The sequence below is a fragment of the Chelon labrosus genome (genome assembly GCF_963514085.1).
Source record: "Chelon labrosus genome assembly, chromosome: 12".
Classification (NCBI taxonomy): domain Eukaryota; kingdom Metazoa; phylum Chordata; class Actinopteri; order Mugiliformes; family Mugilidae; genus Chelon; species Chelon labrosus.
The window spans coordinates 15,116,496-15,131,209 of NC_140345.1; the positions used below are offsets into that span (position 1 = coordinate 15,116,496).

The following is a 14,714-nucleotide window of genomic DNA, read 5'->3' on the forward strand; positions in this document are numbered from 1 at the left end:
GCAACCCAAAAACCATGTGTCATGTGCAACGATTCTAACACATTTCATCAACAGTCAGCGTAATATGTTGATATCTGTAATTACACCATACTATACTATGCTGTATGTCTCTCTACTGTATCAGGAAAAACAATGAAGAAATCAGATGAACGTTGTAACGTAATTGTGAGTTTCTTCCAAAAAATCCTGACTTGCAAGCATGTGTCTCTGCAAGGTAGGGGCTGTGCACTACAAATGTTAGTGTGCATGCCCCCACTTCCTGCAACTACTGTCAGCATTTGTGGTAGTTTCGCTTCCCTGTTTTGCAGAACTCGTATGTTTGGCGTAAACTAGCTTCATTCATTTTCAAATGGAGAAACAGAAGCCCATAGACATCTGTGGAGCATTTTTTAACACGTGGGGTGGCAAATAACAGATTATATGTCTTAATGTTGCAAATTGGTGTGATATGCCATATGGGCAAAAATAAATAAACAAATAAAATAAAATTATAGCATTTATCTCAGCGCCAACCTGTATATCTGAAATGTTTTTTAAAATGTACCCATACATAAAGTCTAATTTCTAGGTTATTCTATCCTTCTCAACGTATCTTGATTAGGTTGGTTCGTTTTGTGTCACTTTTGTGGTATTTGGTCATGTGACAGAACAAAGCCGCTCATCTTGTGTTGGGTGAGCAGAAATATTTTAGAAAGACTCATAAAACTTTGCTACTCTAATCTTTGGGTTTAATGCTGTAAATTTAACCACGGTGGCTGCATACATGTTGCAAAGAGGAAAGCTTCAATCGGTTTCTTAAACAGCACAAACCGTCGGTGCTCAGCGGGCGGCGCTGCACAGTTAAACAAGCGGCCATTGTGTCGTTAGAGCGTTTGTCTGCCATCAGAGGGAATCACTTGGTTAGCGGAACAACAGCAGTAGCAGCAGAAGCAGCAGCAGCAGCGGATGGTACAGATTCGGCTTCGGTTGCGAGCCTGAAACCGAGATTTATTACTGCAGTCGGTGTTTATGTGAAAACAAAAGGTAAAGTAGCTGGCCACGCCAGCGCAGACAGCCGTTATTATCTGCCTTAATGTATGCTCGGAAGCTAACTGACATATGGAACGTTGACGTTAACTGACATAGCTCGAGTACACCGCAGCGCTGTGTTAGCCGTTAGCCGTTAGCTAGCTTGTTCGACGGAAACGGATTTGTCACGGATTAGCTAAAACGGTTAACGGTGCAGTACATCGTTGCACAAGAAATTGGAACATTTTGGAGGGCACATTATGAAGAAGTTGTCGCTTTAAAAAAAAAAAAAAAAAAAAAAAAAGCCTACACGCGAATAGAAACAGTAGTCGCACTTAGCTGCTGTAAAGTCTTTTTTAACAAATTCATTTTAGCTGTTAGCCGTGTTTAGCTCAGATATTTTCTCGGCTCGTTAACGAGTCACTTCCGTTATGAATTACCCCGTGAAGAGGATTAGTATTTTAATGAAAGGGGGCTGCGTCTTATCTTGCTTTTGTCTGTCCGTATCTGTTAACATTCGCGTGCCTCAAATAATGTACAACTTCCTCTGGCCTCTCAGGGCTATAAATGTTTGTGTAAGGCATTATGTAACGGTGGGACATGTGCTCATGTTGTTATTTTTGTTGGTACCCAGAAAAAGTAAGCCGTGGTTGTTGAGGGGCAGATGAATTTGAAAGGTGAGGAGAGATCAGTCAGTAGCTGACAGCTGTTGAGTCCCGGGCTATGAATGTTCAGTTCATAATATACAAAGTAGAAACAAAGAAGGTGTTTGTTCAGTGGACAGCTTAGTCTCTGCTTTGTCCACCAGCCTCTTGTCACTGCTTTCATTAGACTAAATGTAAAGGAATAATCTACACATATTCAGTTATTTGTTGAACTCAAACCTAATGAAGCTATGTTAGACATCCTAAGAGCTGGCTAAGTTATAATATTGTCAAGTTGCTCATGTTATTAAAACTATCCTTTTAATTGTTTGCCGCTACATAGTAATTCATTTTTCCACATCTATCTCCACCAGGTCACTTTGTCTTGTATGGAATGACAACCTCACACAGATATCTTGAACCCAAGCCAGCGGGTAAGACGACACGCTGCCGTCAAAAAGCACCTAAACACTTGCGCCCTCACTTCCACGCGTGTTGATGTGCCGCCGTTGTCCCCTTATCTTTTATTTATTTTTTCTTCATACATTAGCTCGGTTTGCTGACATGGAGTGGCAGACACCAGCTGTGTCAGAGAAGTTCCAAAGCCGCTTTGGCCGCCGGCCGGGAACATCGGACAGCGGGGACACTGGTCTTGGCACCTCAGCATCTGACAGCGCAGAAGGTGATGACTTTTGCTTGTTCTTGCTCTCCGCTGCGCTGTGTGTTGTGTAACATTGTTTTGATTGTCAGCGACGGAGTTAGTCTAGTTTTTGTTGTATAGCAGTCTGCACATCACAGAGTATTTATTCAATAGTGTGTGCGTGTGTGACTAATACTCTGTAAATGTGTCTTTAAAGTTGAAATCAGTTGCATAATGTTGGTGTTGTTTCTTTGGCTTTTAATAGAATGAGAACATGTTCATGATCCACTGTTGTTGCTCAGGAGATATACGGAGGTGGATTAAAGTCCCCACTGCTTCACTGCTCTGGTGTCAGGGCTGATTGAGAGGACGAGTTGTTGGACAGCTAAATGGGGACTGGACCTTGTCTGTGCTGTGAAATGTCACATTCACTGTTTTTTTAATATTGTTATTCTTTAAATGGGAGTATCCCGATGAGGATGGTGTATGCGTGTGTGTATATATATATTATATTTGTCCATGGAAAAAATAATAGACTCAAAGGTTAAATGTACGGGATGGCCAGCTGGGACTGGGTGGTCCCTGTTTCCACAGGAAACCCTGCAAAATAGTAGATTGAAAATTATTTAGAAGTGTGTCAGCACTCTGGGGTTTGTTCTCGCTGCTAATTGTGATGCCACCACTGGGCAGTTTTATAGAGCAGTGCAAAAATGTTAGCCAGGTGACTTATCTCGCACTTCAAGCACACTCGTAAACTCATGCTTTGCATATCAGTATGGTGAAATTAACAGTCTCTCCTGCTCGCGTCCCTTTACTTGAGGAGACGGCGTATGGAACAGTTTGCAGTCTTAATAGAGAGCCGAAGTCCCGCCCCCCTGCTTCCGGGTTATGGGACCTATCTTTCGAAAAAATATGAACGGCAGTCTATGGAGAGATAATAATTATTTTCTGGTCCCGATCGAATTGTGGCATGAATTTCACATATGATGTGTGTGGATTTAAAAGATAATTTTTCACGTCAAGAGATAAATTATTTGACGTAAATAAGCTGAACAACATTAGGTTTTGTATGAGATCGCTTAGTGAACTACATCTCTCGTCTGAGAACTATGGCTGTCTCCTTGTTGAGCTTTACCGTCTTCTTCCAGGACGAAGGCAGAAGCATCAAACGAGGTGAAAATCATTATAAATCGGGTCATGTCGAGAGCTGTAGTCACACGAAGGGAGTTTTGGTCGGTTCTGTACGCGCCAGCATGCGGGACTTGTAGTTCGTTTAATTACGTATTTTCCATAGCGTTTTACTGAACTATCTTGCGACAAACTGTGACATTCTTGACATGTAAAATCATTTTTTATTCTGAAAAACAACATATGTATAATCCAAGGCACAAGTCGATCGGGACCAGAAAATAATTTATCTTTCGCCATAGACTGCCGTTCATATTTTTTCGAAAGATAGGTCCCATAACCCGGAATAGAGGGGGCGGGACTTAGGCTCTCTATGGTGACATATCTTCTAAATCTTCCAAAGTAGTGAAAGCGTTTAATCTTAAGGTGTCCAGTGCAGTGTTGTGGGCAACGCGTAACGAAAAAAGTAATTAGAGTACTCTAATTTTTCGTGTAACTTGTAACTTAACGCGTTAGTTTCGTGCGTTAAGTAATCAGTAACTTCGTTATTCTTTTAAAAAAGTAATCCGTTACTTTAAGAATTTCTCCGGATAAGGAAAGAAAAAGACTACGGAGGCGCAGCGCTGTGATGATGCGCCTGTCCCCTGCTGACCTACGTTACCTGTATATGTGTGTGTGTGTGTGTGTGTGTGTGTGTGTGTGTGTGTGTGTGTGTGTGAGTGTTTTCGAACCGCCGGCAAGATGGCAGAGAGGACAGCTTATGAATCGTGGAAGTAGCCTACGCACATTATTTTCAATTCGCTAGCGAAAAGGACAAGAACAACATAACGGTAAATCGCACACTCTGCGTTGGTGAAAAAAGCTTCTGTCGACCGCAAAAAAAATCCACTTCCAATTTAAAAACATCTGGTATCCAAGCTCCATCACCCTGGTATTGTTATCCTGCAGAGTTAACGTGGTTGGATGAATGACGTTATTCATTGTCAGGACGTCTCGGTGCGTTTAAAGGAGGCTGTGTGTCGCTGAGTTGCAGCATGTGCGAGGAGCTTTTAATGTTTGGTAACGCATGAGTACTCTAACGCTTTTATTCATAGGTAACGCTGTAACGTAACGGATTACTTTTAATTGATGGTAACGCAGTAACCTAACTAACTACTTTCCAAAGTAACTACACCCAACACTGGTCCAGTTTTATCTTACACGTCCTGAACTGCAGCGATTACTGGTAAGACGACATTCCTAGAAGGATGAAAGTTGTATTCAAGCAAATTGTGGCCAAAAGCTTTGTTATGAGATACAGTCATTGTTAGGTTTGCATGATTTTGCTCCAACCTGTTCATGTTGCGCCTGGTGTGTTCCTTGAAAACATTTCCTTTTGTACGGACGTTTGTCTACTATTTCTAGCTTCCTCTAGACGTTTAGAAAGGACAGTGGTGCCTAGCAACGTGACAGTTGATAACAAATACTGTGTAGAGTGGAAAATTAACCATCTCTAGTACAACTGACCTTTTAAAGCAGTTAACAAGAACAAACAAGCTTTGAGTATTTGTTGTTTTATGCTTCCAAAGACAGGAATGTATGTTGAGCAAACATCTAGCTACTTTTCACCTCACAGAGTAGTTTAGACTTGTTCTAATCAGTCATGAATCAGTAGGAGCCTGGAGGCTGCTTTCATATTTGAAGTTTTATGTTGTTGAAAGATATATCTTGTTGTCATGACATTTTTTGCTTTTTTTAGTAACTATTATTTTCCTGTGATTGTTGACTGGGGTTTCTATTTTAACAAAGCTCTGGTTCAAACAGGGCAGTGGAAAAACATCCCATTCAGTCCTTGACTTTGGGTGTACACGTGTGTTACGGTGGGAGGAGGCAAGGTGCTTAAATAAGCGGCACCCACAGATCACTCTGTAATTCGAGAGGTGGGCTATAAATACCCCTAACCTTTCCTGTGTGTGCCTGTTTGTATGCGTTCGCTCGGAGCTTGTGACAGACTGCTTCGGCTGTTCGAGGGACAATACGGCTCGGGCACAGGGCCTGCTTGTTTTTTCGGCGGCTGTCAGTCTTAGCTTCGGAGATTCTTTCCGCGCTGCCTGGAGATGCAGGAGACCGCTTTCTGTTTTGATATAAAGCTTTCTGCAGCCGCGCTCGCCTCAGTTCAGCTTTAGAAAAAATGCCACAGCTAATAACGCGTTTGTTGCCTTCGAGTGACTGCCTCGTTTCCGGACTTTCGCAGGTTTGTAACGCTGTTGAAATGTCATGTAACTGGTGTGTTGAGACTTGTGGAGATGTCTGGTGGTTGGTTGTAGGAATCTCGCTGCCTTCCTGAAGTTCGTTGGGATTCCTTAAGTTTCAAAATGAAGATAGTTTGTGCGTGCTTCCTGGAGTGTTTTCAGCGTGTCCATCTGTAGGGTAATCTGGGGGTACTAATCTGTGCTTGTTGTCAAGGGAACAATTTAGCCTAATTAAAACAGGAAGACTGTTTACTCAGCTGTTTCGTTGTAACCGTTTAGCACAGTGTATTAATGTTGTCCTTTGTGTACGTGGCAGGTAAAACTAGTTTTATTAAGATAGCAATGACATATTTGTTTATTATGTAAATCAGGTAATTTATTCTGTGTACTGGTTTAAGTCTTTTATAAACCTGCTCCCCGAACTGAGTCAGTCAGAGCCAGTTAATTCTTTCGGTGACACCTCATCATCAAAGTAGGCCACCCATAAACCCTGCTGCATCTACTTTACATCACCAACTGAAAATAGAGAAATGGCCCGCGGCACTGCTCTAGATATTCTGCACTGATTTAACAAGACACGTTTGTGAGAGAATAACTCTTCATTTCGTTTCTAACGCCGTTCTCTTATTTTACTCTTTAAGATTTCTGCAGCTCCAGCAGCAGCCCCTCGTTCCAGCCCATCCGCAGTCAGATATCCATACCCACTGCACATGTCATGCCATCCACGGCCGGTTCCCCGGCCTCGAAGCCCCAGCCGTGTGTCCAGGAGGATTCCCTGCCCTCAGCTGCGGGTCACAGATCTTCCTCTGGCTCAAGAACTCCAAGCGGCTCCACGTCGAAGTCTTCCTCTCTCTCTAAATCGGCATCTTCCCCCAACTTGGATGCTCAGGCCGGTGTGGGAAATGATCCTGTGGGACCCAAGCCAGACTGCCTGAGCCGCTACCGCAGCCTTGTCAACGGGCTGGACCACTCGCTTTTCCCCGCAGATCACACGCGGATGGATGATGGCCAGAGGTTTGACACTCCCGCTGTGGAGCCCACACTAAATCAGTCGGCCCTGTTGGGGGGGTTATGCCCTGATGTCAGACTCCGGTTTCAGACAACCGGGATTAGAGACGTCCCAGACTGTGTGTCTGAGGCCTACAGAGCGAGCATGGAGCACAGCTATAAGGTTCTGCCTGAAGCTAGGCCCGGCATTCCTGGCACATCAGAAGCCTCTAATCAGAGGGGTGGTCAGCCTGGCGCAGCCGGATCTGCTGGAGTTTACGGGAGCCCTCTCAGCCTGCAAACACAGGCTCTGCTGAGGGAGCACGCAGGCTCCAAGGGTTATGAGCCGCTGCGGCAGGACAGATGTAGTGAACTTTCCAGCTGGCAGCAACAACAGCAAAATAAGCAGCAAATGGACAGTTTACGCCTGCAACTGGAACAAATGCAGGCAAGTGTTTGTCCGACGAGGTTTTAAGATAGAACATTTTACGACAGGAACAAGCCTGTGTTCTTTGTGTATTCATTTTTTAAAGCGAGAAATAGAGCGAGCAAAAGTAAAGGCCATTGGATTAAACATGTGGGGCATGTGGTTGTTTGTGCATGTTGAAATTTGGCCAGAAAGTCAGTTCTCCTCCACATACTGGATATAGGTCAACACTGGGAAAAAAACATAACGTTCTGATGCCTTGTTCTGTTTAAAAGCAGATTTGTCAAATCCATCGGCTAAGACAAGAACTTTAAGACGTATTTTTTTTTGTCAGACAAGGTTTAACATTAGTCGGCTTGTCATTGCCACTGTTTTGCAATCTGTAAAAGGCTGTTGAAATGATAGAAAGTTGTTGCTCAACAGTTCAAAAAACAACAAAGTGACAGATGCTGACTGAGTACCACCCAGTAATGTACCATCGACACCTCGGCGTACTGTGTGCTGACACTTCAACTGATACCTCGTCAGGGATTTTTTTTTTAAACTCATGCGACTAATAAAACGCTTTGTGATTGGTCGAAATAAGCCTACACGTGGAGTAGCCTATGTTTTGGTCGAAAATTTTAAACACCGTGCTAGCGATCCGTCACGGCTGACTCAAGTGAAGGAAGTGATATTGACGAAGTAATTGGAAAAAATAGATCTTTACTGATTTTCAAAATTTTAAAAATGTTTGGTGTTTATTGATTTTTTAAAAAAAATGCATTTGAAGATTATGCCCTAGCAAGTCAGTCAAGTTGAAAGCCAAAGAAGTAAGCTGTCAAATGCTTTTTATCTCGTGTTTTTATCTGCTACAGAGCCTGAGAAATTAAGGTTTTAGTAAGCGTTGACATATTCTGAAAAACCTCAGGTTTTGAGAGGGGGTTTACAGAAGAGTATTTAGGCCTGAATGGGTTAAACATAATGGTTTGAGATGCCGAACAATATTTCAACTCAAAATCTGATTGGACCTATAGATGATGATTTTTATATGAGTTATCCAGTAGTTAGGTATTCTTTGTCCCTCTTGTAGTGTATTTGTGGACACAGTGAATCCAGTCGTACATTTAACGCAGAATGATGTTTAAATTGTGGAAATCCAGTTATTGCAACATACAAGAAGTACATACGAGTGAAAACGTGATGTAGATGATGACTGGCTGAATGTGGACCTGACACAGTTTAGACGACTCATCCTGGTTAGCGGACTCTGACTATCTGCTAGTCAATCCAGAGATGTCGTTTACAAGGAGAGCTCTGGATAAAATACTCAGTTACTCAGATCTCAGTCCTGTTTGTTTGTTTTAGATTTGTTTATAGTCCTGTTTTATTCAGCCGGTGCCTGTTGAGTAGATAATACTAGCTGTAGTAACTGTCCAGCTGTCTGCAGAAGTCAGGCTGATTACATGTCAACACCTACTACAGCGCTGATGATGAGTTAGTGAGCCGTGTTTCAGTTTCTGTCCTGCCTCGTTCTCAAAGTGCTCATTAAAGTGGGGGGGGGGGGGGGGGGGGGGGGGGGGGTCTGTGCTCGGCTGAAGCACCTGGCACTGACAGCCTGTGTGTAGCCAGCTGTATGTGATGGCGTTTACAAGTGGTCTAGGTCGGTGCTCAGTTGCTTTTCACATGTATATCTAAAATATTTATTCCTTTGCCCATGAAAAAGTCCTCGATGAACAAGTAATATATGGCAGAAAGTGCATCTGTACAATTTACTACAAAGATCAAAACTGCATTTGCAAATCATTTTATCTCTCATTCATCTTTGTATATTTCCTCTCTATGTTGTAGCCTGAATAGTCGGTGATATTGACAGTCGACATGTTTCTAAACTCCTCTCTGTGTTACAGTTATTGGGTGGAGGAATGGGCCAGTACTCGTCTCTGTACTCAACACCGGTTCACTCAGACTCTGGCAAGTGGGACGCTCTGGTCAAAGCCAGTGAGAGTCTGCTGAAGGAGAAGGAGCTCATCATTGAGAGGCAAGCGTTACCAATGGTTTTATTGCTTATGTTGTCAAATTAGTTTGACTCTAAAAAGTGTAAATGTTTGTAACTGTGTAGTGATTCTACTAAAGTGTCTCGTACTGTTTTGTTCTTGTGTTTAATGATTGTTGTATCTGCTCATGATGCAGACAAAAGCAGCATATGACGCAGCTGGAGCAGCGTCTGAGGGAGAGCGAGCTTCAAGTTCACGGAGCCCTCCTGGGCCGAGGGGCGTCTTACGGGGATATGTGTATGCTGCGTCTCCAGGTTGGTGAAAACCTGCTTTGTCTCCCGGAAACAAGACTGAGAACTCTTTGTTATGTTGTTGTAAGTTTTAAAAAACAAAACAAAAAAAACACTGAATCTTTCTTATCACATGGTGGCGTTGCAGGAGGCTCAGAGGGAGAATGCATTCCTGAGGGCGCAGTTCACTGAGCGCACCGACTGTGCTGCCCTGGAGAAGGCGGAGGCAGAACACAGGCTGGGGGCAGTTGAGGCAGAGACGCGCCGACTGACTGACAGCCTGAAGGAAACTTGTGAGAGACACGCAGAGGAGATGAAGAAACAGGAAGAGAGGGTTTGTGCTTACCTAACACCACTTCCTGGATGCAAGAGTGGAAAAAAAACATGAAAATTAAATTATACGGATAAACTTAGCTTCTGTTTAAAAGATTAAATATAATTGATTAAGTTTTGCTTTTAAGTCTGGTCAGATGCTTTGGCCAACCAGATCCAGACAGTTGATATTAAAGGACCTTAACAAAACATTCATATGACTTCCTTGAACCCAGGAGACTTAACAGGAAACCTGTTCTCTCTACATGAACAAAGATACTGTTCATATACGTACTGTCACACTTAGTACAACAATAGGTCTTGAATATTGGTATAGTTGAGGACGTGACAAGATGAAAACGTGACAAAACCCACTAGTTTTTATTGAGCAAGATGAAAGAATGATGATGAAGCGGTTTCTCTCGAGCCAACATTTGATGATTTGACAGTTTTTCCTCATGTTTCTAATTCTGTTTTCTACAGTTGACTTATTATTGATTGTGTTTTAAACATATTATCACATTTACCACATTATGTGAACAGATTCGCAGTCGAGACAAACACATCAACAACCTGAAGAAGAAGTGTCAGAAGGAGGCAGAGCTGAAGAGAGAGAACCAGCAGCGTATTGAGACTCTGGAGCGCTATCTAGCTGACCTGCCAACTTTGGAGGACTACCAGAACCAGAACAAGCAGGTTAGGACGGTTCTGCTGTTGCACTCGTTCAGACTGTGTTTGTGATGTTTTACTCAGGTCAGTCATTAAACGTGTGTTTTTGTTTGTTTTGCATCAGCTTCTAGAGGCGGAACAGCAGACGGCTCGGTTAGAAGAGAAAGTAAGAGAACTGGAAGTCTGTCTGGAGACGACGCGGTCACAACTACGGGAAAAAGACACGCAGCTGGAGGAGCAGAAACGCAGGGAGAGAGACCTGCTGACCACCATTACTGAGTATGTCCTCGTCTTCTCTCTGCAGACGTGTAAATTACCTAACCCTAACCCTTGGTGCGAAAGAGACTGTATAATGAGTGCCCTTTTGATTTTCCTCTTCCTCAGCATGCAGCAGCGGGTGCAGCAGGGCCTTGAGGATGGAGCCAGGCTTCCTTCTCTGGATGTAGAGAAGCTGAGAGGAGAGAACAACTCTTTGAGAGAGGAGCAGCAGAGACTCAAAAAGGTCTGTCTGTGTTCTCTTGCATACACCATATATTGTGATTGCCATCCTAAATTAAAATGCATAAACACTAAAGCATCTAGTCTATATAGTGGCTTCAAGAAGTGTTAAGTTCTCTCAAACATGTCTATATAACATGATTAAATCTCATGTGCTTTCCTTTTTAAATTAAATCCTCCTGGTTGTAAACACACACGTTATTCTAACAAAGCACAAGTCACAACAGAGCAGAGCAACAGACCAGTGAGGAGAAAGAGTGATTTAATATTAAAATAAAGGCAGTCGATATACAAACGTCTATCAACAGGTGTAAATTTGACTGGCTCCTCAATGGAAATGTATTTAAATTCCCAGCCACGCCGACATAGTGTAGGGAGGTTTTACTCTGTGAGATATACATTCAAAATCCAGTGTTCATTGTGAGTAGAGTTAAATTAATAAAATGCAAAAGATCCTCTACAGCCTATTGGTGACGCCTCACTGTACTCCTGAGTTTCCATCCCAGACTTTCAGTTAAAACACTAAAATTGAGTTGTTCTCTTTGCAGGTTATTGAGAAGCAACACCGAATGATGGAACAGCTTGGCTCCCAGATCCAGGTATTTATCTGTACACAATGAATATGTTTTTTTTTTTGTTGTTGTTGTTGTTGTTTTTTAAAGAGTCTGTTAACAGTTGTAATTGTTTGTGTGTACAGACTTTGGAGGAGCAGATATCTCAGGAAGAGAGCAGCTCTCAGGCTCTCAGAGAGGAGGTGTTGGCCAAAGAGCAGAATGTGTTGGAGCTCCACACAGCCATGAAGGAGGTGAGAGAGACAAAACCAGAAAAAATAAATATCATTAATAAAGCTGAGCAGCTCCGTTCATAGCATTAATGCTAATTACTGTCGTCGTAGCTGTCGGCCCAGAACCAGGATCTGATGGAGCAGAATCTGACGCTGCAGGAGCAGATGAACGATCCAGAGCAGAGGGGTACTAACCAGGCCTCCTCTGTCCTGCAGCCAGCTGGAGCTCGGCTCACGCAGAGGCTTCATCTGGAGATCGCCTCCTGCCTCAGCGACCTACGCTCCCTGTGCAGCATACTGACCCAGCGAGCCCAGGGGCAAGACCCCAACCTCTCCCTGCTGCTTGGCCTCACTTGTAAGAACTGCTTGAATTTTAATCTTTCAGTTAACTGGAACGCTTTAAAAATGTGAGATGAACTAGTTATATCTTGTTTTTTCCAGCACCTCCAACAGTTACGGAGCAGGACGAGGACTGGATGAACCCTGAGGTGCTGCAGAAGAAGCTGGTCGAAGCTCAACAGCTCCGTCGTGATGTTGAGGAGCTACGTAACGTGATACTGGACCGTTATGCGCAGGACATGGGAGAGAACTGCATAACTCAATAACCTTGACATCCAGGTGATGGAGGAAAATTGCAGCAGTCCCCCTTCACCTCCTGAGACATCTACGGGGCTTGTCTTTCATGCCTCGTTACTGAATGTCAGAAAGAGGACTTGATTTTCATTTTCTTTTAAAATGAGGACAGAGGAAAGCCCAAATGATTTAGGTCCTACTTCTCTCAACTGACTGAACGTTAAGTCTCCAGCCTGCCTGTAGCTCAGCCCCCTCCCATCCCCCCCCCCCCCCCCCCCCAATCCCCCCCCCCCCCCGTGAGTTCATCTATTTCAGTCCAAGGGCTAACACAAAATAACTTACCTCTAATACTTGATCCTGAAGCATTGCGCTTGTGTGTTTTTTAATAATGATGCTGTCAGTTACCAAACAGTCTTATACTTTTAGTTCCACTTTTGTGGATAACTCTTTGTGTAGAAGTCCCACAGATGTAATTTATTGAAATCTTAATTTCCTTCTTTAGGGAAATTATCCAAGAAGTGGTTGACAATCAACTGAAATTATTTTAACCTGTGCTTTTAACTGAGTTTGCAAGGAAATGTTACTACTGCGCCATTATTTAAAATGGTGAACGCTGTAATATTAGACTCTGCTGTTGAGGTATGAGACGTGACGACCGAAGGGTTTAAAACCAAATCAGCTTCTCACACCAACGGGCCTGCGACAGTTTTTAATACCAAAGAAACTCCGGTCGAAGCAGTTGCGCAAGCCTGCGAATGTTTGTGAACGCTCCTCTCTGCTGCAGGGCCTTCTTCCGAATGAACACCGACATGTGCCTTTCTGTCACGTTTGCAGCTACAACGCTAATTCAGTTTTAGACCAACCACAAAGGGCTGTTTGCAGCTGACTCTTCCAATACGTCCTTTCTCACTGCATCAACCAGTAGAGTAGTCGATACATTCCCTGACACTGAATGTAGTAGAAGACTTTGACCCTGTCTCGAAGCTTGCAGAGACTCCCAACACATTTTTTTTTTTTTCTCGGTAGGTGATTAAAGTTCAATAAAACTCGTAACTCTGGGTGCTCTGTGTAGAATTAGGCGAGTAACATCACCGTATACTGTACGTTTCAGGTTGATAATGGCCGGCTAGCATTCGACAGAGTGTTGAACTGTTTGATAAATATATGACAGAGTACTACAGTATTAATCTTCAGTATTATTTATTGTTTTGTTTGCTTTGACAACTCAGTGTGAAAGCGTCCTGGGTCCTCCTGTTGTGTTGCTGTAATAATGTGCTAACTTTGCATCCACGGTGTGTAAAGGTCCCATGAAGTGTTCTTAAAGATTGTAACTCTCGTCTGTGGTTTGATGTGTTCGTTTAATAAGTAGGATGTTAGAGTAGGGCAGACTTTTCTTCAGGTGTTTAAATCCATGTGATGATGATGATGATTGGAGGGGTTGGCTGGATCACCCCCTGAAATCACATGTTCTTGTTTTATATTTGCCCTAAGTGCTGGATAAGCCATTTAAAAAAAAAAAAAAACTTGACACTTTACAGGATAGAGAGGGATTTTAATATGCAACTAAATGATACAACACAAACCAGGGACACACAAGCCATTTTTTATTTCATTTCATGGGACCTTTAAACTTCAGTAGCACAAGATTTAACTTTAGAAAGTCAGGCTCCGCATGCCTTAACATCTCAAATGTTTTTGCAAAAGGGAAAAAGACGTTTATATTTTCATACTTTTGTCCTTGTTTGTATTTGCATATTTTAGAAATAAAGACTTTGAACTTTTGGTTTTAACTTGTTTGAGTTTCCACTTTATTTAATTTTGACCCAATGTTCTTTAACTCTGGACTTCTCATCGCTTCCCTGCAGACGAGTAACAGCTTTCTATAGGTGATGTACCAGTTTGATCAGATTGTGTTTGGCTCTATTACTTATTAATAGGATTAGGTGGCAGCCGCAACATGGAAGTTACACATTAAATACTATTTTAGTCAGTATTACAATTAAAACACTTGGGTTGGATCTGTATTCTGTATCAAGGGTAAGTATTCTCAACTATACCAATGGATTTTTCACCAAAAGATCCAATAACAGGATAAGCACAAGTGTAAAATTGCTTGTTTTTATGTAGTTGTCTCACTGGCTACCTTTACATGGACAGCATCTCTTCAACCCAACTGAAATTACTCTGACTAGACTTTCTAACTTAACAGTTTGATTCAATAAGATATATATGAATTTACATGCCTCAAAACACTAATCAGAATATACCATTTTGTCTTGTACAAAGCGGTAAGTATAACCAAAGAGGGACAGTTTTTCCTAACTTTATTGACTTTATTGATTCATTCAACAGAAGACAGACTCATGTCTTTAACAGCTCTGTCCACATCGCTTCCAGCTTTGCTCATCCTTCTCTGAAACTAGTCACGACCCTTTTTATTTACCCCACATATGGCAAACATGCTGATTCCTTCTAATCTTTCCAGTCTGTTCAGATCATGGGTGATTACATGAGGCTTTTTTTTTTTTTTTTAATTCTAATTGGGGT

General features: G+C 42.6%; 1 protein-coding gene across 1 annotated transcript; it reads left to right on the plus strand.

Moving 5' to 3' along the window:
• The first annotated feature begins 520 nt into the window (after positions 1–520).
• Positions 521–13,957, plus strand: cep85 (centrosomal protein 85). Its single transcript, XM_084556776.1, is given in 16 exon segments — positions 521–969; positions 971–1,011; positions 1,013–1,023; positions 2,027–2,086; positions 2,203–2,334; positions 6,293–7,086; positions 8,955–9,085; positions 9,238–9,355; positions 9,480–9,665; positions 10,187–10,339; positions 10,437–10,591; positions 10,697–10,814; positions 11,359–11,409; positions 11,508–11,615; positions 11,706–11,949; positions 12,036–13,957. Coding segments are annotated over 16 exon segments (2,490 nt in total). The 5' UTR covers positions 521–945; the 3' UTR covers positions 12,200–13,957.
• Positions 13,958–14,714: the final 757 nt, after the last annotated feature.